Source organism: Procambarus clarkii, chromosome 26, assembly GCF_040958095.1.
Source record: "Procambarus clarkii isolate CNS0578487 chromosome 26, FALCON_Pclarkii_2.0, whole genome shotgun sequence".
NCBI classification, from domain to species: Eukaryota; Metazoa; Arthropoda; class Malacostraca; order Decapoda; family Cambaridae; genus Procambarus; species Procambarus clarkii.
The window spans coordinates 4,498,571-4,523,498 of NC_091175.1; the positions used below are offsets into that span (position 1 = coordinate 4,498,571).

Genomic DNA, 24,928 nt, shown 5'->3' on the forward strand with positions numbered 1-24,928 from the left:
TCCTTTACATGTAGTTTCGAGTTAATCTTTCTCCAAGTAAAGTGATGTATATTACCAAGTACATTCTTGTCCCTCGTATTATATGATATATTCCTGTCAATATATGTTACCCATTTAAAAAATTGTGTTATATATTATATGTAACAATTATAAATGTAGAATGTTTATGAACAAAAATTTATAAAAATACTGAACAAGATGTTAATCCAGAACACATAAGGAAAGGTCACTTGTGACTCAGGTTTGAGGCAGCAGTCATAAGCTGACCGAGAAAAATATAGGACAAGCAATACGAGAGGTTTTCCAACCATGAGCCAGTGTAACCTCTGGCCAACCGTAGTGGTACAGGGCAAGGTGCTGCTCCAGCCACATCCCGTCACCTTCACCCGCGTCATCTACTGTCACCTGCCCGCTTCGTGGACTGTCACCACCACCCCTTCTTCATCTATTGTCATATCCTGTTCCCTCCCCCTGCTTCATCTACTGTAACAGCCCGTCACCAACTCTACCGCTTCATCTACTGAAGCATTATCTACCTTTACCTCATCGGCTCTATACAAACATATACGACCACCTCAGTTCCGTCTACCTTCACACCACGTGTCTCTGATCTCTTCAGCCACAATTGTGTTCTCCTCTTGCCATTTCCTGCGTCTGACACATCCGCCCAAGTCTCCCACCCTCGTGTTAACTGTATGAGAGAGTTAACACGTGCCAGTAACATTGGTGTTCATGACTCACTTCTGTTCTTTTTTTTTTGCAGGGATATTCCTGCGCGGGCCCTAAACCTCTGGCTGGCCCACTAAGTGTTGCTTGTTTCTGTTTTACTTGGGCGGAGTATGAATATTTATGACTCGAATGGTTGCTTCAGTAACATTTTGTCCCATATGTTTAACAACTTTTTCTGCTCTGTTGAATCTAAGTGGAAATCTTAATGGGTTTGTAACTGTACACTGTGCTAGATAATGTTCCAGTGGTCTGTTGTGGCTGTAACTGTGCACTATGTTAGATAATGTTCCAGTGGTCTGTTGTGGCTGTAACTGTGCACTGTGTTAGATAAAGTTCCAGTGGTCTGTTGTGGCTGTAACTGTGCACTGTGTTAGATAATGTTCCAGTGGTCTGTTGCGGCTGTAACTGTGCACTGTGTTAGATAATGTTCCAGTGGTCTCTCGGGCACTTCTCTACAGTGCTGGTATTTCCTCTCATCTTCTCACTTCTGGTGACAGTACCGCCATCGCTCTAGATCAAGGCGTTCTATAAAAAGATAATCTATACTTATAAGTTCATTTCAATTTCTTTCTTAATTATGCACCTCATACCAATCCCGTGGGCGGTGGTGGGAAGTGGGTCAGGTGAATACAAATGGACCGAACAATGGGGTCAGGTGTAGACAAATGGATACAACACATGAAAAACACAGTTAAAAAAAAAAACATGTTTTTTCCCGTCACAGACGTGACATTTATATAGTATATATATAAAAACACGCTCGGAGCGAAAGGAACGTTGTGTGAAAATTTCAACGCAATCGGTGAAGAACTTTCGGAGATTAGGTATATTGAACACACGAACATTTACATTTATATATATATATATATATATATATATATATATATATATATATATATATATATATATATATATATATATATAGTGTGTGTGTGTATATATAATTGTGTTATTTATAGTAATGTTATTAGTGGTGATGAAAGTAGTGGTGTTGGTGATAGGGGTGGTGGTAGTGGTGTTGTTAGTGGTGATGATGGTTATGGTGGAAGTGCTTGCTGGTAGTGTTAGTGGTAATGGAGTTTGTGATGAAGCTGATAGTGGTGGTGGTGATGGTGGTGGTGGTGGTGGTGTTATTGGTGATAGTGGTGGTGGTGGTGGTGATGATGAAGCTGTTTCCAGCAGTGTGCTGGTTTAAGAGGTTGCCGGCTCCTGACCCTGCCTGACACTGCCACACTTGCAGGTAGTCAACCTTGGCACCAGTGCCTGCTATATATTGTGCAGCTGGCTCCGGTCTCCTCAGTGCTTTGCTACAGCTGGGCGCCTCAACCACCTCTTGTGCCCACCTAAGGATCACACCTGCTACAATGGTATTTGTATAATTATGTGTATGTGTGTTTGTTTGTGTGTGTGTGTGTATGTGTGTGTGTGTGTGTGTTACTCACCTAGGTGTGTTTGCGGGGTTGAGCTCTGGCTCTTTGGTCCCGCCTCTCAAACGTCAATCAATTGATTACAGATTCCTGAGCCTACTGGGCTCTGTCATATCTACATTTGAAACTGTGTATGGAGTCAGCCTCCACCACATCACTTCCTAATGCATTCCATTTACTAGCTACTCTGACACTGAAAAAGTTCTTTCTAGTGTCTCTGTGGCTCATTTGGGTACTCAGTTTCCACCTGTGTCCCCTTGTTCGCGTCCCTCCAGTGTCGAATAGTTCATCCTTGTTTACCCGGTCGATTCCCCTGAGGATTTTGTAGGTTGTGATCATGTCCCCCCTTACTCTTCTGTCTTTCAGTGTCGTAAGGTGCATTTCCCGCAGCCTTTCCTCATAACTCATGCCTCTTAGTTCTGGGACTATTCTAGTAGCATACCTTTGGACTTTTTCCAACCTCGTCTTGTGCTTGACAAGGTTCGGGCTCCATGCTGGGGCCGCATATTCCAGGATTGGTCTTGCATATGTGGTGTACAAGATTCTGAATGATTCCTTACACAGGTTCCTGAACGCCGTGTGAACGCCTTGTGTTTACTAGTTGTGTTTTGCGGGGGTTGAGCTTTGCTCTTTCGGCCCGCCTCTCAACTGTCAATCAACTGTTTACTAACTACTTTTTTTTTTTTTTTTTTTTTTTCACCACACACACACACACCCCAGGAAGCAGCCCGTGACAGCTGACTAACACCCAGGTACCTATTTACTGCTAGGTAACAGGGGCACTTAGGGTGAAAGAAACTTTGCCCATTTGTTTCTGCCTCGTGCGGGAATCGAACCCGCGCCACAGAATTACGAGTCCTGCGCGCTATCCACCAGGCTACGAGGCCCCCGTACCCCGTTGTGTGTGTGTGTGTGTGTGTGTGTGTGTGTGTGTGTGTGTGTGTGTGTGTGTGTGTGTGTGTGTGTGTGTGTGTGTGTGTGTGTGTGTGCGTGTGTGTGCGTGTGTGTGTGCGCGCGCGCGCGTGTGTGTGTACTTACCTATTTGGGCCTGCAAGATTGAGCTCAAACTCTTGGATCCCGCTTTACTAGCCGTTGGTTGTCTAATGCAATGATTTCTGGCCTATTTCCATATCATACCTGCTTTTGAAGTTATGAATGGAGTTAGCCTCAACAGTCTACTCCTTTAGGTCATTCTAGTTACTCACAACCCTTACGCTAAAAGAAAAAACTTTCTAATATATCTATGACACATCTGAGTCTCAAGCTTCCTTCCGGTGCCCCCTTGTTCTATTAATATTCATTGTAAACATTTCCTGTTTCCACCTTGTTAATCCCTCTATGTATTGTATATGTCTGTATCATGTTCCCTCCTCTCCTTCCTCTTTTCTTACGTGGTCAGGTTTAGTTCCTTTAGTCTGTCTTCGTATCTTATCTCTCGCAGCTCTGGGTTGAGTCTCGTTGCAAGCTTCTACACCTTTTCAAGCTTCCTTATGTGTGTTTTTTAGATGAGGGCTCCACGACGGCGTGGCATACTCTAAGACTAGCCCTCACATAGGGGGAATACAGTGATCTAAAAGCCTCCTTAGAATGAGGTTTAGCACGCAATGCTCCGCCTACCAGCTTTGTTGAACTTGTTGCATCACAATTTAACTATTCTAACATTCAGATTCTTCGTCGAGTCTGGCCTTAAAGTTGCGGATGGAGGTGTCTTCTACAACTTCCTTCTTCCTTATGTTCATTTCACTTGTTGACTATCCATACATGGTGCGAGTAATTCCTTACTTTCCTTTGGCTCATTTGTGTGTCCAGCTTCCACATGTATCCTCTTGCTCTCCTTTATTTAAATTTGAAGAGGCAGTCCTTCTCATTTTATCTGTTCCTCTCAGTATCACGTATGTTGTGATTATATCTCCTCTGTTCCTTCTATAGTCCTGGGTTGTGAGATTTAGTTCCCTTAACCTCTCCGTGTAGCTTAACCCTCTTAGCTCTGGCACCAAATTTGTTGCAAACCTTTGTACTTTTTTTTACTTTTTTGTTTTACGCTTCACATGGGAAATATTCCCTGCCAGTGCTGCATATTCTTCGAGTGTTCTAACGAATGTTGTGTAGAGTGCCTTGAAGGAGTCTTGATTTGTTTGTAAACGATGTTTTTATATTTTTCAATGTCCCATATGCTGCCGAGGTTATCATGTTTATGTGTACCTCTGGTGCTAGTGTTAGAGTTAAATCCACTCCCGATATAATTTGTAGCTAATTTCCCCGTATGGTGCAGATTCCCCCTGGTTTCCTCTCTCCCTTTCCCGTCCTCAGTACCTTGTATTTATTGGGACTGAATTTCACCAACCATTTGCTTGATCACTCCTGGAGTTTGTTAAGGGCCTCCAGTAACTTCCTGCAGTCCTCTACCGTTTTCACGTTCCTAATCAGCTTTGCACCATCTGCAAACATTGACATGTACGAGCTCACTCCCTCAGGTCGGTCGTTCACATAAATTAGGAACAGCAGTGGTCCCAGAACCGAGCCTCGTGGGACCCCACTTGTTACATTCCTCCAGCTTGAAACGTGCTCTCACACTAACTCTTTGCTGCCTGTCCTTCAGGTACTCCTTTACCCAGTTCAGTATTTTCTCAGCTATCACAGCCGGCGTTTCCATCTTGTACACCAGTCTTTCTTGAGGAGCAGTGTGAAATTATTTTTGCCAATTTAGGAAAATACAGTCTACACAGTCTTCTTTTTTTCCTGTCATATTTTAGTAAGTGAGTCATGAACTCAATCAAGATTGTCATGAACAACTTTTCTGTTCTAAATCCATGCTGACCTTTTGTCAAATAACCGGTCCTCTCCAAAGGCTCCATCATTCTCAGCCTGATTACTTTCTTCAACACTTTGCCCTGAATACTTGTCAATGACAACAGAGTGTCATATAGTTCCTCCTTTTTAACCCTTTTTGAATATTGGGACCACGTTTCTGTTTTTCCAAAACTTCTGGGAGACTTCCTGTCTCAAGGGTGTTATTAAAAATGTTAGATAACAGGTGGCAGAGTACTTCTACAGTGTCCTTCAGGAACCATAGTGAGAGTTGGTCTGGCTCCACAGATGTTGTCCCATATTGTCCTTCCAGGTGTCTTCTTACCTCCCTCCTCACAGCTACTACGATGTCATCCATTGTTTCTTCCAGCGTTTCATCTCACAATCGTTGTCTCCATGCTCGTTCTACTGTAAACATCTCTTGAAAGCTTTTCTTGAGCTCTACAATTACCACATTAAAATTTTCTATGAGAAGTCCTCCTTGTCTCCACAAGTGGAGCACACGGTCTTGCACTGTTGTTCTTATTATATGCTATACAACAACTTTGGTTGGTCCTTAGCTTTTGAAGCGAGGTTCATCTTCAAATTGCTTCTTAGCTTCTCTCTTGACCTTGGTCTACTCCGTTCTACGTTCTCGGTTCATTTGTCCACACTTTTTTGTTTTGTTTTTAGTTTCCTGCATTGTCTAATGATCCACGTGTGTACTTGTCTTGTCTTATCCCCCGTCTTGGAAGGTATAGACAGCTCCCTCACATCACCACATTTCCCAGCGATGAATTTCATCATTTCATTCGCTGTCTTCCTTCAATATCTCTTTTATAATAATAATAATGATTATAATAATAATAATAATAATAATAATAATAATAATAATAATAATAATAATATTAATAATAATAATAATAATGCTATAATAATAATAATATTTATGTACAAGAAGGTACAATAGGCATGTAATATTACATAAGACTGGTACTTGTGCAAGTGTTGCCACTAACCCGCGCAGCGTTACGGCTCTCATCTTACTGTAGTCCCAGCCTCTCTAACCTCTAGTCTTCTTTAACAGGCTTTGTTTGTGTAAAACACTTTTTCAGCCTCCCCCCCCCCCCTGTATGTGTGTGTGTGTGTGTGCTCACCTAGTTGTACTCACCTAGTTATGCTTGCGGGGGTTGAGCTCTGGCTCTTTGGTCCTGCCTCTCAACTGTCAATCAACTGACGTACAGATTCCTGAGCCTATTGGGCTCTATCATATCTACACTTGAAAATGTGTATGGAGTCAGCCTCCACCACATCACTGCCTAATGCATTCCATTTGTCAACTACTCTGACAATAAAAAAGTTCTTTCTAATATCTCTGTGGCTCATTTGGGCACTCAGTTTCTACCTGTGTCCCCTAGTGCGTGTGCCCCTTGATTAAATAGCCTGTCTTTATCTACCTTATCAATTCTTTTGAGAATCTTGAATGTGGTGATCATGTCTCCCCAACTCTTCTATCTTCCAGCGACGTGAGGTTAAATTCCCGTAGTCTTTCCTCGTAGCTCATACCTCTCAGTTCAGGTACTAGTCTGGTGGCAAACCTTTGAACCTTTTACAGTTTAGTCGTATGCTTGACCAGATATGGACTCCAGGCTGGAGGTGCATACTCCAGGATTGGTCTGACATATGTGGTGTATGTGTGTGCGTGTGTGGGTGTATTTACTATTTGTGCCTGCAGAATTGAGCCAATAATTCTTGGACCCTGCGTTTTTAACCAATTTATTTTTCGTCTATTGTCTATTTCATACATTTAACTTTTTAATAAACACATGCAATCCCAGGAAGCAAATTACCAGGTAGCAGCTGTCTAACTCTCAGCTACCTATTTACTGCTAGGTGAACAGTGGCATCAGGGCCAAAGAAATTCTCCCTTTTTTGTGTGTGTGTGCGTATGTGTGTATATGTATTTTTCATTTAGATTTAGAGTTTTTGATGAAGAGTAGTTCAGTGTGAATTATACAATTGTGGGACCAAAGGTGTATTGTCTTTGACTTAGAAAGTTATCACTTACTTTATCAGCTCAATCCGTCCTCTGAACTTATAGGTCGCGTTTTTCACGTTTTATTAACCAAGGTAACAAATGCACTCCTCTTTGATAAGCAACGGGTCACTAGTACCTACGTTTTCTGTGCCTTCGACGAGAGAGAGAGACGAGGTGCGTTCCTTGTGTTCGTTAGTGGCTGGTAAGGTCACGAGGCTGGACTTTTTCAGAGTGGGAAATTAAGCGACCGGGTTGTGTCATACGCCTGCAACACTGCTGGGTTGTGTCACACGGCTGCAACACTGCTGGGTTGTGTCACACGCCTGCAACACTGCTGGGTTGTGTCACACGGCTGCAACACTGCTGGGTTGTGTCACACAGCTGCAACACTACTGGGTTGTGTCACACGGCTGCAACACTGCTGGGTTGTGTCATGCACCTTCAACACTGCTGGGTTGTGTCATACACCTGCAACACTGCTGGGTTGTGCCATACACCTGCAACACTGCTGGGTTGTGTCATACACCTGCAACACTGCTGGGTTGTGTCACACGGCTGCAACACTGCTGGGTTGTGTCATACACCTTCAACACTGCTGGGTTGTGTCATACACCTGCAACACTGCTGGGATGTGTCACACGGCTGCAACACTGCTGGGTTGTGTCACACGGCTGCAACACTGCTGGGTTGTGTCACACGCCTGCAACACTGCTGGGTTGTGTCACACGGCTGCAACACTGCTGGGTTGTGTCACACGGCTGCAACACTGCTGGGTTGTGTCACACGGCTGCAACACTGCTGGGTTGTGTCACACGCCTGCAACACTGCTGGGTTGTGTCACACGCCTGCAACACTGCTGGGTTGTGTCACACGCCTGCAACACTGCTGGGTTGTGTCACACGGCTGCAACACTGCTGGGTTGTGTCACACGCCTGCAACACTGCTGGGTTGTGTCACACGCCTGCAACACTGCTGGGTTGTGTCACACGGCTGCAACTCTGCTGGGTTGTGTCACACGCCTGCAACACTGCTGGGTTGTGTCACACGCCTGCAACACTGCTGGGTTGTGTCACACGCCTGCAACACTGCTGGGTTGTGTCACACGGCTGTTACTATAGCAATTGTTTACCAGCACGTGTGTTGTCCTTTCAAACTTCCTACTCACATTGCTCCATTCAGAGCAATGGATAAGGGCTCGACAAATATAAGCGTTGAGAACAATGGTTTTATAACATTGGGGGCACTTATACCGTTTTAGACATAATCCTATGTTTGTAGACTTAATGTACACGCTGGTGCTGAGAGATGCTTCTGTTTTTGTTATTAACACATCCACGATAGGCAGACTGTTACTTTCACTATTTTTATGGATGAATATGAGTCCTGATTCATTTGTTGAATTCGTGGAGTCCAGAATCTCTCTCTAGATGGACCAGTTAGTTCCTCTAGGTCTTTTACTATTACGAATATGTCGTCGACTTAACTGTAGAATAGGCTTGATTTGTAAGTGATACTGAAGACGATGAGTCTCTAGGAGGGAGCCCATTGCTACTCCATCTATCTGTAGATACATGTTTTCTTGCGGACTAATGAAAGGAGCTGTCTGTATATGCCTCGAGAAGACTCTTCAAGTGTGGCTCGGGTATGTCTAGTTTGGGGGTGTTCTCGTCTCTGTATACTCTGTCCAGGATCATTTGTATGGTGGTGTCGGCCGGGACGTTTCTCGGACGGACAAAAATAGAGCTTCGACGTCTAGTGAAACAATAATTCTTTCGGCCTGTGTAATCTTGATTATCTGTAGGAAATCTGCTGAAGATTGTAGACAGTAGATGCTTGGAGTGTATGAAGTTAGAATTTCGTTTGTTCTTTTGGCATGGTTTTAAGTTGGGGTTGATATCTGACTGATTATTGGGCGCATTAGGTTACCTGGTTTGTATCGCTACATTGTCACAAACATTTCCTAGGCTATAGTCGCCTTGGAGTTTATGCGTAGCGAATTCCACCTCTCTTTGCGTTAATTGCAGCGATAGTTATGTTCACTCTGCGTTTACGGTCTTCCAAAAGGTTCCTGGTAATTCGTTGAAATTTAGTGTCGTCATTGGGGATATCGCCGGCTATGGGAGCCGGATAGGGAGCCGGCCGGCCGAGCGGACAGCACGCAGGGCACGTGATCCTGTGGTCCCGGAATCGATCCCGGGCGCCAGCGAGAACCGATGGGCAGAGTTTTTTTTACCATATGCCCCTGTTACCTAGCAGTAAATAGGTACCTGGGAGTTAGTCAGTTGTCACGGGCTGCTTCCTGGGGGTGGAAGGCCTGGTCGAGGACCGGGCCGCGGGGACACTAAAGCCCCGAAATCAACTCAAGATCGCGGTTTTTACTCATATGTTTTTCGCTTGGCATCAACACATATGCTGCTGTCTTGTCAGCTGTTCTTATTGTTAAGTCATTCAAATTTCTAAGTTGTTTTGCTGCTTCTTTGAGTCATGGAGTCAGGATTTTCGATGAGTATGTTCGTTTGTTCTACGATTTCTTCCTCGCCTCTGCTAGTAGTTCAGCCTGAAGTGTGACAGTGGTGAAGAATTTTTGTTGTCCTCTAGCTTGTGTGTGTCGTCTAGATGAATTTCGATTTGGAGACGTTTTTATTGCTTGTTAGGTTTTGAAAAGAAGTGATAGTTTAGACCAAGAGATCTTGTTGGTCCTGAGTAAGTTCGTAGGTTATTAGGCTAATCTAGCCATCTTTTGGATGAGGAATCTTTAAATGTCCACCGTTTACGGTTGTCAACTTTCGTAGGGTCTTGGTTTCTAACTGCGTTTTGTGTTGTTGCTGTAGGTTGCGTAGTTCGCTGTTAAATGTGTTTCAATTCGTTGGGGATGTCGTAAAAAAGTCCATTTACTTAATTGCTGTTCAACTTGCTCTTTAAGGGTTTGTCGGGCTTCCTTTTTCGTATTAAGTTGATGCCGTATGAGGTCTTGCCTTCACTTATAGGTAAACTCTGCATTACGGACTGCTGGGTCATGTGGGTTTATTACATGACCCACAGGTGGGTCATGTGGTAAACCCATTCACAGGTGGGTCATCACCTCACTTTCTCTACTCTTTATTTCTTTCACCTGACATAAATTTGTATGTATCTGACCTCCCAGTGTTATAAATTAGATGTTTCCTCATGTCTTGTCATTCCCCACTTGAGACTGAATCTTGTAGATTCGAAGCGTTGTGTAAAACTATAAGAAGTATATTACATTCTCCAGTTTTTTTTTCTTTTAGTCAACCGTTGACAAATATGACATTCGAAGAAATCGTCTTTCAATTAAACCAAGATGCAAAAGCACTAGTCAGAGGAATAGAAGCCCTGAACAAGAATATAAGCCAGTCAGCCTGGGTGTCCATACCACTTGGCATATCTAGTACTATAACCACTAGCCACAGACAGTTCAAAAGTATTAGGAAGTTGCCACACTTTTAACCCCAATACCAGACACTACTCGTGACTTTATTGGGCACAGATACTTCATCAAATCAACTTTCAGATAATACGTTATTAAGAAATTTCATTGATTAAAAAACAAACTTTTTTTTTCAAACGAAACAGTAACTTCACACTCTACGGATATTACATTCCCGATTTGAGTTTTCAGTTGCATATAGTCCTGGGGACCATTCAGTTGCATATAGTCCTGGGGACCATATATATATATATATATATATATATATATATATATATATATATATATATGTATATATATATATATATATAAATATATATATATATATATATATATATATATATATATATATATATATATATATATATATATATATATAATTTATCCTGCTTCTCTTCTCATACTAACATACTCCTTCCTGGTTCTCTGGTATCTCTCTCTGCTTTCTAGTGTCCTGTTATTTCGGAAGTTCCCCCACGCCCTTTTATTCATTTCCTTTGCTTCCATACATGCCCTAATAAGCCAAGGATTCTTCTTTTGCTTCTCGGATTTTTCTTTTTGGGCCGGGATGAACCTGTTTAGTGCCTCCTGACAGAGGCAGGTAACTTTTGGGTGACAGAGTCCATCATGTCTTGTATAGACCTAGCTCTGAGGTCTGTGTCCTATGGTATATCCCTTAGGAAACTTCTCATCTCATAATTTCCCTTTCGCTATGCCAGCCTTTTGTTTCCTAGTTCTTTTCGGGGGAAGATAAAGCCTAGTTCTACCAGGTACTCGAAGATCAATACACTGTGATCACTCATTCCCAAGGGTGCTTCCAACCTAACTTTCCTTATATCACATTCATTTAGAGTAAATATCAGATCAAGCATGGCTGGTTCATCTTCCCCTCTCATTCAAGTTGGTCCCTTGATGTGTTGGCTTAGAAAGTTTCACTGTGTTGCCACGTCCAGCAGCTTAGCTCTCCATGTATCTGGTCCTGCATGTGGGTCTCAGTTCTTCCAATCTATCTTCCCATGATTGAAGTCTCCCATGATTAGTAGTCCAGATCCATTCCTGCTAGCGATGGAAGCTGCTCTCTCTATTATGTTAATGGTGGCCATGGTGTTTCTATCATATTCCTGTCTGGGTCTTCTGTCATTTGGTGGTGGGTTATATATGACTGTGACTATAATTTGTTGTCCTCCAGTTGCTATACTACCTGTTACGTAGTCACTGAAACCTTCACAACCCTGAATAACCATCTCCTCAAAACCCCAGCCTTTTCTTACCAGCAAAGCTACACCACAGCCTCCTCTTCCTTCTCTCTCTCTTTCCTCACAACACAGTAGTTCTGTGGGAACACTGCATTTGTTATGGTTTTCGTTAGCTTTGTTTCTGTGAGTGCTATTATATCTGGGTTTTCTTCTAGTACTCATTCTCCAAGTTCATTTGCTTTATTTGTAATTACATCTATGTTAGTGTACATTGCCATGAGGCTCACTTTCTTCTGTCCCTTCTCATATGGCCTCCTTGGTGAGCGTTCTGCTGGTGGGGGAAGCTGTTGCATGGGTGTGAGGATTTGTGAGGTGGTTAACAGGGTCTCAGAGGATTCTGGGGTGAGGGGTGGGGAGTCAAGTGAAGGGAGGACCGGGAGGGTATGGGATGAACGGGGAGGGAGGATAGGAAGGAAAAGGGGGGAGCGGGACATGGTGGGAGGAGGGGAGGAGTAGCAGGATGGGAATGGGTTGTGGGGAGTGAGATTTGGCTGAGCATTTAAGTGGGGGCAGGAAGGGTTTGGGGGTAGGGGAGGTTTCTATGCAGAGGAGGGTGGTGAAGTTGCCCTCCCCTCTGGTGTTACTGGGTTGCTGGTTGTGGGTCCCCCCCCCCCCTCACCTCAGACGATGTTGTGTTGGGAGCTGTGATTTCCTGGTTTTCTCCTCTCGCCCTGCACTTCTTCCTTGTTTCTTCTACCATGGCTCTTTCTCCTCCCTCGTCATGTCCCTCTGGAGAATACTTTTTTGAATTCTCCCACATATTGCAGGTAGCTCTTCCTTGTTAGAATCTTGTCCTTTGTATTCTCGTTTACAAACACTATCTGTAACACACGGCCTCGGTCCTTGTTGTACCAGCCTAACCTGAAAACCTTCTCAGTGCTATGCTCAGCCCCTTCCATCTCTAGTGCCTTCAGTATTTCATTCACTGCCGCTCTGTCCTTATCATTATGCTATGTCCTATTGGAGCCTTCCTCCTCTTTAATACCCACAGCTATCACTGATCTTTTTGCAGGCGATGAGTCACAATAACGTGGCTAAAGTAAGTTGACCAGACCACACACTAGAGGGTGAAGGAACGACGACGTTTCGGTCCGTCCTGGACCATTCTCAAGTCGATTGTGCCATTCTCACAATCGACTTGAGAATGGTCCAGGACGGACCAAAACGTCGTCGTCCCTTCACCTTTTAGTGTGTGGTCTGGTCAACTGATTTTTTTCTTTCCAGTAGCTGACTAGGGGAGTGTGCCGCTTCCTGTGAGGTGGCTGCTTTCATGGCTACCTCCATCACTGTGGACATTACTTCCGAGTTATTTTTTTTTTTAAGCATCTCTGCAAATGTTGCTTTTATAATGGCATTCTCTTCCAATATACTATTTCCACCTTCTCCTTGGATGATTATCTGAGTCTCAGCCTCAGTATTACTCTCTTTGAGGGTTTTAATCTCCTCCTTTGCTGCTGTCAGCTCGCTTTTCAGGTTGCTTATTTCATTCTTCATTTCCTGCATCTCACTCTTGATATCCTCCAAATCCTGTGTGTGTGTGTGTGTGTGTGCGTGTGTGTGTGTGTGTGTGTGTGTGTGTGTGTGTGTGTGTGCGTGTATTCACCTCGTTGTGTATTCACCTAATTGTGCTTGCGGAGGTTGAGCTTTGCTCTTTTGGCCTGCCTCTCAACTGTCAATCAATCAACTGTAATTAACTACTAACTAATTCCCCTCTCCCCCACACGCACACACCCAGGAAGCAGCTCTGTAACAGCTGTCTAACTCCCAGGTACCTATTTACTGCTAGGTAACAGGGGCATCAGGGTGAAAGAAACTTTGCCCATTTGTTTCTGCCTGGTCTAGGAATTAAACCCGGGCCACAGAATTACGAGCCCTGCACGCTGTCCGCTCAGCTACTAGACCCAGACTGTGTACTCACCTAATTGTGCTTACAGGGGTTGAGCTCTGGCTCTTTGATCCCGCCTCTCAACTGTCAATCAACTGATGTACAAATTCCTGAGCCTACTGCGCTCTATCATATCTAGATTTGAAACTGTGTATGGAGTCAGCCTCCACCACATCACTGCCTAATGCATTCCATCCGTTAACTACTCTGACACTGAAAAAGTTCTTTCTAACGTCCCTGTGGCTTAATTAGTACTCAGTTTCCACCTGTGGCCCCTTGCTCGCGTACCACACATGTTAAACAGTTTATCTTTATCTACCCTGTTAATTCCTCTGAGAATTTTGTAGGTAGTAATCATGTCTCCTCCTACTCTTCTGTCTTCCAGTGTCCTGAGGTGCATTTCACGCAACCTTTGCTTGTAACTCATGCCTCTTAGTTCTCTGGGACTAGCCTAGTGACATACCTCTGAACTTTTTCCAGGGTCGTCTTGTCTTGACAAGGTACGGCTCCATGCTGGGGCCACATACTCCAGGATTGATCTTACATATGTGGTGTACAAGGTTCTGAACGATTCCTTACACAGGTTCCTGAAGGCTGTTGTGTGTGTGTGTGTGTGTGTGTGTGTGTGTATCTTCTGGAGACAGTCCAGGTCACGCTGACATCAGAAGGGTGGTGAGTACCACTGCCCAGAAGACCTTTAGTTTGGTGGTAAGGCTGAGGCCCTTCCACTTCCAGACATTCTCACAGAATTTTCCAAAGACAGCGCTGGCCTTGGCGATCCTACTGTTGACTTCCACATCTATGTTCGCCGCTCTTGAGAGTATGATGCCAAGATTGGTGACGTTGTCGACTACCTGCAGGTTCTACCCCTTGACAGTGATGTGCGGTTCCTGGTAGGCTATTCCAGGTGCGGGTTGGTTCACGACTTTTGTCTTTTTGGTGCTGATGATGAGACCGATGTTGTCACAGGCTTGTGAGCAGCAGTCCATTTCGTGCTGCATCATTTGCTCTTGGCTGGCGTTGAGGACACAGTCACCAAGGAACAGAAAATTTCTAATGACAGTTTCCTTCACCTTTGTAAAGGCCTGCAGACGCCTGAGATTGAACAGCCCACCAGCAGTCCTTTATATGATGGGAATTCAATCTTGGAAATCACTGAGGGCATCAGTAAGCATGGCCTAGAATACCATTCTGACGAGTGTTGGGTCGAGAACGCAGTCTGCTCCACACCGTTCGCCACCGGGTTGGCTTTTGACTCATTTGCATCATCCAGCTCATTCGCCATCATGCCATTGTGGAACTGCCAGCCAATTGCAGTGAATTTGCCAACACAGCCAAACTTCTTCATTATCTTCCATAAGCTATCTCTGCTGACTGTATTGAAGGCTTTGGTCAGGTCAACGAAGGTCACGAAGAGGTCGCGATGTTGCTCTTGGCATTTTTCTTGAACCTGGCGTGCAGCAAATTTCATATCGACAGTTCTGCATTCTGTGGGGAAGCCGCATTGGCTTTTTAGGAGGAGACCCTGCTCAAGGTGTTGAAGGAGATGGTTGAGCAGGATACGAGCCAGGATCTTCCTAGCAATGGACAGGAGTGAAATACCCAGGTGATTATAGCAAGACTGGCAGTTGCCTTTCCTCTGGTAGATGTGAATTATGCTGACATCTTTTAACTGTTGTGGGACCTTCATTCCACTTGGACAGGAAGAGCTTTGTCAGTTTCTGCATCACAGTTGGGCCTCCTGTTTTGTACAGGAGCAGACTATGTCTAAGGCACTTTTTCTAGACCCTTCCTTCATGGAGGTGAGCAGAGTATGTTTTGAAGAGGGCTTCTCAGATACCCAGGGGGTTGCCGAACTCTGCTGCTGCTTCGGTCTAGTAGAGAGCGATCCTATGCTGAGCCTCCTGTGTGCAGGTTTGTAAAGGACGTACAAGACTTGAGGTTTTGCAGTATAGGTTAAAGTCATAATTTTCACTTGACTTGGATTAAAGTGAGGGAGACTTGTGCAAATCGTTAGTCTCACACTCTTGTCCCAGCTCATCTGGATCCAACGGCAGGACAAGTCAAGACGGCAGGAAATAGGTTAGCCTGCAGTGGATGGCCAGCAGTGTCCTGTGTATCTCACTGTACCCTAGTTGTGCTCCACAACACTTTGCTGGTCCGCCTTCCTGCCCGTTGAACCATTCTGGTGGTTTCCTCCGTGCAGTCCACCGGCCCCAGTCTTCGCATTCATAGGTAGACAAGCCTTAACTCTCCATGGATCTCACATCGTCGGCTACACTCACCTAGTTTTGCCTACCAGTCGAAGCGGTTAACGGGTTGTGACCGCTGTTGTATGCAAACTGGTACTTGGAACTACAGGTGAGAGTTGAGTGCAGTTGGAGACCAAAGCAGACGAACCACCCGAAGGTGCGACTGTTCCCTGTCAGCAGTACCACCTCTCACTGACACCCCATAAACTTCCACCTAACACATCTAACATACTCTCTCTTAATACACAGGTACCTAACATACACCCACCTAACATGTCCAAATGTCCTGAATTACCTGGAACATGGCATTTGAATCAACTTCTTTTCTTCCAACAGCGTGTCAGCGCTGTGGTGGCGGTGCTGGCTTGCCTGGCCGCTGCTGATGCCATTGAGAAGCGGACAATTAGCACTACAGCTTTTGGCGACGCCTTTGAGTCTGCTGCTGATATAATTTTTTCTGGACTTCGAGCAAAATCTGGATTCGGAAGTAGTCGTGTGACTGGAGGAGGAGCAGGAATAGGAAGTGGCGTTAGGATTGGAGGAGGAGGTGGAATAGGAAGTGGTCTTGGGATTGGAGGAGCTGGATTAGGAAGTGGTCTTGGAATAGGACACCTTGGATTAGGGAATGGTAATGGAATTGGGGGAGTTGGGTTAGGTGGTGTTGGAGGCATTGGAGGGGTTGAGGATAAATTGGACGATATTGAAGATAAAGTGGAAGTTGTTGAAGAAGCTGCTAGTGGAGTACTAAGTGGTGTTGCAGGACATGGTGGTGTTGGAGGACTTGGTGGTGTTGGAGGACTTGGTGGTGTTGGAGGACTTGGTGGTGTTGGAGGACATGGTGGTGTTGGAGGACATGGTGGTGTTGGAGGACTTGGTGGTATTGGAGGACATGGTGGGGTTGGAGGACTTGGTGGTGTTGGAGGACTTGGTGGTATTGGAGGACATGGTGGTGTTGGAGGACTTGGTGGTGTTGGAGGAGGTGGTTTAGGAGGACTTGGAGTGGTTGAAGATAAATTGGACGTTGTTGAAGATAAAGTGGAAGATGCTGCAGAGCTTGCTGTTGCTGGAGCTGCTACAGCCATTGGAGGAGCTGGTTCAGCTGCAGCCATTGGAGGACTGGCTGGTTCAGCTGCAGCCGTGAAGGAAGAAGTGGCTGAGGAAGTGGTGGAAGGTATCGCAGACTTGGCACTAGGAGCAGCAGCAGCAGTAGGCGGCTCTGGTGTCAGTGTTGTTGAATCCAGCGCCGAAGGCGGACTTGGTGGAGCCGGCATTGGTGGTCTTGGGCATGGTGTTGGACTCGGTGGTCTTGGGCACGGTGTTGGACTCGGTGGTCTTGGGCACGGTGTTGGACTCGGTGGTCTTGGGCACGGTGTAGGACTCGGTGGAGGTGGTCTTGGGCACGGTGTTGGACTCGGTGGAGGTGGTCTTGGGCATGGTGTTGGACTCGGTGGAGGTGGTCTTGGGCACGGTGCTGGGCTCGGTGGAGGAGGTATTGGTGGTCTTGGGCACGGTGGAGCCAGCATTGGTGGTCTTGGGCACGGTGTTGGACTCGGTGGAGGCGGTCTTAGGCACGGTGCTGGGCTTGGTGGCGCCGGCATTGGGGGTCTTGGGCACGGTGGATCTGGCATTGGGGGTCTTGGGCACGGTGGATCCGGCACTGGTGGTCTCGGTGGGGTTGGTCTCCGTGGAGGCAGCATTGGTGGTCTTGGACACGGTGGAGCCAGGATTGGTGGTCTTGGCGGGCTTGGACACGGTGGAGCCGGCATTGGTGGTCTTGGCGGGCTTGGGCACGGTGGAGCCAGCATTGGTGGTCTTGGACACGGTGGAGCCAGCATTGGTGGTCTTGGACACGGTGGAGCCAGCATTGGTGGTCTAGGACACGGTGGAGCCAGCATTGGTGGTCTTGGACACGGTGGAGGTGGAATCGGAGGGGCCATTGGATCTGTGGTCAATAATGGGCTCAGAAAAGGACAAATCGTGGGAGTCAGCACAGTCTTAAGAGGTAAGCAATATTCTTACAGTTGAGGGACCGCTCAGGGCTCCACTTTGTTGTCTCTTGCATAAATGATTCAGAAGTTTGAGATCATTATTGCAATGTAAGCACATTATAAAATTATACTAATAATAATATAAAGATTCTACAAGGAGGACTAGTAAATATTGTATAATAATATAATTATATATACTGTTATCTATATTTTTGGGTTAGTTGGGTGTAAAACCCAACTCACTCACTCACAAACTTGTTTATATATATATATATATATATATATATATATATATATATATATATATATATATATATATATATATATATATATATATATATATATATATATATATATATATATATATATATATATATATAAAACTAACTGAAAACTCACACCCCAGAAGTGACTCGAACCCATACTGCCAGGATCCCTTAACCGCTTTACCAACATAACCGGACAAAAGAGGATGGTAGCTGAAGCTATTTCCATCCCCCGCCGGCACTTGGTTGATATTCTTGGGCATGGTATTTTATCAAATCACCTCATTCTTTGGGGCACACGTGAGGAACACAAATGTTGGTGTTGCATATGGTCAGCAGTAATTTAATTTGAGTAAACATCGTTTTTGATTATACAGTAAAAATGACGAATGCCTCGTTGAGGTCGACCAGAGATTTGACAAAGCTTAATTACATTTCAATCTTTACATCTTCATAAAATGAATTACTCTATTCAAGGGCAATATTAGGAAAGGTATATGTTTATCTCTCAGAATATTCGGTAATACGTTTATTGCTTGTGATGTGTGTATATGTATGTATTAACACAATGTACTGAACGGGGTGAGAATAGCTTGAGCTACCTCATCCCTTTGTGTGTATTTTACATCAATAAACTTATTTCAATTTCAATTTCAACTATTAGAAAACAGACATTCAGGCCAATGGCAAGGTAAACAACAGTATTACTCTCCTCTAACTCGGGGAACAGAGAAAGAGGCGACATTCCATCCAGGAGTACCATTTATTTCCAAACAGCAATAGCCACAAGAGTGCAGGGCTGGTTGATTACATAACCTAAGACAGCAATAGGCAACAGAATACAGGGCTTGACATTTACATACACCTTACTATGACACCAGATGAGTGTATCAAAAGTAGAAATCCAGTTATATATCATTGAACAGTCTCAATGAAGACTTAAAAATGAATCCAGTTTATACTTGCAAGGGCAACCGTTAAGGGTATTGGGACAACTATTAGTTAAAGCAGATTCAATAAAATTTCATTCAACAAAATTCTTGCAATGAGCAATGCATTTTGAGTAGCACCAATCAATGGAATGCTCGTAAAGGGGACGAGTTAATGCCATGCACTGGACTGTTGTGCAATTCTAATTGAGTAACAATGATGAGAAAAGCGAGATTCTAATTTTTTATTAGTCTGGGTAATGTAACTGGTAAGAACAGACTAACTCATTTACTGTAATGGAAAGTTGTTAATATGTGAGGTGTCACTGCACGCTCCACTGTGCCGGCTTGCGTTGAGGATGTTTTGCAGCGGTTCTCGTTACCCCAGTTTTTGTTTCAGTTTAATTGAGGCCTGTACTTTAGTTTGGTCTTGGATTTGACATTTGTAATGAAACCTTTGGTGAGACTTGCGTTTATATGTAGAAATATTTGGTCAAACTTGCCATCGGGATGGCAAGTTAGGAAACTTTGGGGGATGGAAGATTTTGTTCAACTTTGCCATTGTGATGAAAACTTTGCTCATCCATGTGTGAGGGGTACACCTGCTCAGCCTTGCCATGTGTAAGGGAACACCTGCTCAGCCTTGCCATATGTGAGGGAACACCTGCTCAAACTTGTCAGGTGTAATAAACTTTGACTCAGACTTGCCATATGTGTATAAAGGCTGTCTGATAAGACTAAAACTTTCTCTGAATTTATATTTGTCAAAACAATTGTACAAGCAAGAGAAAATTTATATTAAATATTAAAGCAAAATTGCTGGAGTAGAGCGGAGATTGAACCAGCGTCTTGGCGACTGTCAGATATGTGCCCCTCAGTCATGACATGCTAAAAAGCTATTCAACCCCGGACACTACTGTATTCGCTAAGTATTTTGCAGGCCCCATCTGTTGCCACAAAAATGTTATGAATAGCCCGCTTGCACTCTGGAGTAGGTATGGCGTTCTCTCCCATTTTGCTCCCTTCAGATAAACAAGGAAATCAAAATAGCATGATACAGAGTCCTTAGAGGACACAGTAGTATCTCGAGTTGAATAACTTTCAGTATGTCGCGGCTCTTGCACATGTCTGGCAGTCACAAAGACGCTGGTTAAATCTCTTCTCTGCTCCAACGAATTTCTCATTGATATATACGCTATGGTGATTCCCTTGTGTATTATTATTATTATTATTATTATTAGTATAATTGTTATTAATATTATTATTAGCAACGGTTTCTTTATAAGCATTAGCAACAGCATTTTGATGTTGAAATTAGCAATGGTAATATTCATGACAATAATAATGTTAGTAAAATCAATAAATTTATTAATAACAGTGTCCAAATGATTTACGAGAAATCGAATAGTTTCTACATCACAAGGGTAAACTCTATAATCATTTCAAGTACAAGTAAATAAAAGATTCTGTTTCGAACCTTTGCCGAAGCTCTCAAGCGCTGAACAGGTGATGAACGGGTGGGAAGTGTTCCAGCTTGAGGCCGCATGACTGCTCGGGCGACACTTTATATTCCTTTGATCTCTTTTTCTTCAGGCGGCAACCATGGCTTCCCTCGCACTTACTATGGAGGTCTCAGAAGCCTCGGAGGCCATGGAAGCCTAGGAGGTCTTGGAGGTCACGGAAGCCTTGGAGGTCTCGGAGGCCATGTAAGACTTGGAGGTCTCGGAGGCCACGGAAGCCTTGGAGGTCTCGGAGGTCACGTAAGACTTGGAGGTCTCGGAGGTCACGGAAGCCTTGGAGGTCTCGGAGGCCACGTACGACTTGGAGGTCTCGGAGGTCACGGAAGCCTTGGAGGTCTCGGAGGTCAAGTAAGACTTGGAGGTCATGGAAGCCTTGGGGGCATCGGAAGTCACGTAAGACTTGGAGGTCTCGGAGGTCACGGAAGCCTTGGAGGTCACGGAAGCCTTGGAGGACACATAAGACTTGGAGGCCTCGGAGGTCATGGGATCTACCGCCGTCCATATGGTGAGTGTTGTTTTGAACAGTATGTTTATTTTTTTATTTATATACATACAATAAGGTACATTGGATTGAGAAAGTACAAACATTGGGGTTAGAGTGTAACATTCTGCCACTAACACGCAGACCCTTAAGCTAATGATTAAAGGTAACAGAACTTTGAATTATACATAATTATTACATTACAGTTTGATAGAATAGATTAAATTTTTTGAAATTTAATTCCTTAAGTACTAAAATGAACTTAAGTACTTATGAACTTAAGTTGAACTTAAGTACTGAAAAATTGTCCAAGTAAATTCAACTTTACTCAAAATCCAACTTTATTCAAAACTAAAACCCAGGTTTTTAGTTTTGAATAAAGTTGGATTTTGAGTAAAGTTGAATTTACTTGGACAATTTTTCAGTTCATTAGGGAGTGAGTTCCATAGAGTGAGTCCTTTTATTTGCATGAAATGTTTGCGCAGATTCAGTCTGACTCTCGGGATATCAGAGATAATTATTTCTGGTGTGGTGTTCATGGGTTCTATTACATCTATCAAGGAAGAGTTTCATATCAGGATTAGCATTTAGGAATAAGGTTTTGTACATGTAAATAGCACAATAGAATATGCGGAGTGAGTGTACGTTCAGCATGTTTAAGGACTTAAACATGCTTAAGAGGAGCTGTGTGTTGTCTGAAGACAATTTTTGTTTATAGTTCTGATAGCAGATTGTCGCTGGGTGACGATGGGCTTGGGGTGATTTGGCAGTGGTTGTTAGGACAATAGGACATCATCATTAGCGTTATCCTTACCCGTATCTCCTACTCTCACGGGGCGGAGAGGCGTCACCTGGAGGGTAATGACAAGACATGTTGTCATTAGATGATAACATTACTCATAAATATTACAACCATATGAAAACACACACACACACACACACACACACACACACACACACACACACACACACACACACACACACACACGCACACACACACACACACAAACTCACACACATACACACACAAGGGGCTTCATAGCTGACTAGACAGCACTCTGGACTCGTAATCCTAGGGTCCGGGTTCGATCCCTGGTGATGGCAGAAACAAAATGGGCGGAGTTTCTTTCACCCTGATGTCCCTGTTACCTAGCAGTAAATACGTACTTGGGAATTAGACAGTTCTTACGGGCTGCTTCCTGGGTGTGTGTGTGTGTGTGTTAGGAAATTAGTTAGTTAGTAACAGTTGATTGATTGACAGTTGAGAGACGGGGATCGGCGTTCGATCCCTGACGATCCCAGTGGTTGGGCAACATTCCTTTCCCCCGTACTGTCCTGTCTCCTCGTACTCATATCCCCTTCCAAGTGCTGTATAGTTGGTCTGGCTTAGCGTTTTCTCCTCATATCTACCTACCTTGCTCAAAAAGAGACGCCTCAATAAGATTCCAGAGACGTTAGAAAGAATTTCATCAGTGTCAGAGTAGTTAACGGATGGAATACATTAGGAAGTGATGTGGTGGAGGCTGACTCCATACACAGTTTCAAATGTAGATATGATAGAGCCCAGTAGGCTCAGGAATCTGTACACCAGTTGATTGACAGTTGAGAGGCGGGACCAAAGAGCCAGAGCTCAACCCTCGCAAGCAAAACTAGGTGAATATAACTAGGTAAATATACTCTGGATAACATACACTCTGGACGACATACACCCGTGTATTTAGGCTCATCCACTCTGCCGCCGCCACCCGTCCTAACAGCACGTCGCATTTTGACGTATAGGCTACCTAAGGCCAAAAACTGTCGTACTAGAAAATGGTAGCGGCTCACGAAGCTGACACACTGTTCCGTTTTCTGTTGGTGGGTCTTCTGGTAGGTTAGGATAAGGCACTTTAGTACGAGTTTCTTGACGTTGGGAACGCTCGTGAGAACGGGCTGTCTGCCAAATCCCAAATTCATAACTTTTAACGTATTATGGTTGTAATATATTTTTTTTCTCAATTATAAATTTGTTATTATATTTTGGAATCTTGTTTATAGCTAGGTGTAGCTTAGGTTAGGTTAAGTGTTTAGGTTCTGTTGGCGATTATTTGTATTTGTAGTACGTTGGTGAAGCATTTACAGCGTTGTGGTTCGAACAAAAGTCGTCAGCGAAGCACTTGTTCCGGAAGTGTTCGGTTGTGATACGTGTATAAACCGTTTTTCATTTATAAACAGACAGTTTGGCGGATGAATTAACAAGCATTTGGGCTTTGTTTATGAAGAGGAGCTTGACTGTCTTTACCTCTTCCAACAGGTTACGGCTTCGGTCGGTAGAGCACCGCTCGCAAGCGTCCAGGGAGGCCAGCAGCTTCTTGTGTACTCTCCGGAAAAAAATAAAAAATTTTCCATTGTTTAATCCCTGTTTTTTATTTTCAAAATACATATACACAATTATTAAAATATTCGAGATAATTAGAGCATTGTATAATATTCTGAATTGTTCTGTTGTATAAGGAACGCTGTTGAGAGAGAATTAGTTACCGAAATTTATACTCTCAAAACTTGGAAATGTTTGATTTTTTGCACAAAACTTACAATGTAGCAATGTTTTATAATTCTATGATTTATGAGTATTTATCGAGAGTATTACATGTTTTATGTTAGTGTTGTCTCGTCCAACATTAACACAACACTGATTCTGTTACTCTCAAGAAAGGAGACGAGAAAGGCATCGAATAATGTACACATGGACAATACTGGAGGGCCAAGTCCCAGGTTACACAATAGAATAACAACACTGGAGACGAAGAGTCACATCACAGTAACGTGGCTGAAGATATGATGACCAGAGCACATCACAATATGGAGAGACCAGGACATTCCAGTCCGTCTTGAACCACACACGACTTGAAAAGGGTCCAGGACCATTGTGTGGTCCAGAAACATTGTGGTTCAGGACCACAAGTTCGACCACAAGTTGTGGCCCTCACAACTTGTCCTCACAAGCTGTCCTCACCTCGCAATTTTGATGCAACTTATCACTGCATTAAAATTCTGTTGCTTCAATGAAACTAAAAGCTTCGTTATACTGACGCTCCTTCGGGCCAACTGAGCATCCGGTTGCGATACTTGGGTGGGCTGCGGAGGTGCACAGGGCGCGTCAGTCTGTCCGTCAGTGTGTGTACGTCGGTCTGGGCGTGAGTCTGTATGTCAGAGTGTACGTCAGTCTGGGCGTCAGTCTGTATGTCAGAGTGTACGTTAGTCTGCGCGTCAGTCTGTGAGTCAGTCTGTCCATCGGTTTGTACGTCAGTTTATACCTTAGTCTGTACGTCAGTCTGTATGTAAAGTCTGTCCGCCAGTTTGCGCGTCAGTTTGTACCTTAGTCTGTACGTCAGTCTGTGCGTCAGTCTGTGCGTCAGTCTGTATGTCTGACGTACAGAAGTCTGTGATCTGAAATCACAGACTTTCTATGAATAATAATAATAATAATAATAATAATAATAATAATAATAATAAAGTTACAATAATAATCAAGAGAGCAGGTCGTGGCCTCCTACCCCCATGACGACCACATAACCTAAAACACATCAAACCGTCAACTTTCAACTTTCAGAGAAGTGGGGCGTGAGGCCAGCTGCCCACCTCCACGTCCGCTGCATAAACCGGTTAGGCACAAAGTAGCACGATATGAGCACATCATGTGATCACACAGCTTAAATAAGCTTAAATATGTCATTACTTTTTTGTTAATATTTGAGGTCTGGTGAACTTTCACAAGAAGTTAGTGAGCGCTTGAGCAACAAGTACACAGGATGTTAGTGAGCGCTTGAGCAGCAAGTACACAGGATGTTAGTGAGCGCTTGAGCAGCAAGTACAAACATCGTGTACTCCAGTTGCAGGTTGGGAGAAAGTGCGTGGATATAAGTCTACTTCAAAAGTCATG

General features: G+C 44.1%; 1 protein-coding gene across 1 annotated transcript; it reads left to right on the forward strand.

The window, feature by feature from the left end:
- Positions 1–1,987: 1,987 nt before the first annotated feature.
- Positions 1,988–23,401, forward strand: LOC123756669 (uncharacterized PE-PGRS family protein PE_PGRS46). Its single transcript, XM_045739898.2, has 4 exons — positions 1,988–2,096; positions 16,159–17,824; positions 20,599–21,030; positions 23,300–23,401. Exons 1-4 carry the CDS (start codon positions 2,094–2,096, stop codon positions 23,317–23,319), a joined length of 2,121 nt encoding a protein of 706 aa, XP_045595854.2. The 5' UTR covers positions 1,988–2,093; the 3' UTR covers positions 23,320–23,401.
- Positions 23,402–24,928: the final 1,527 nt, after the last annotated feature.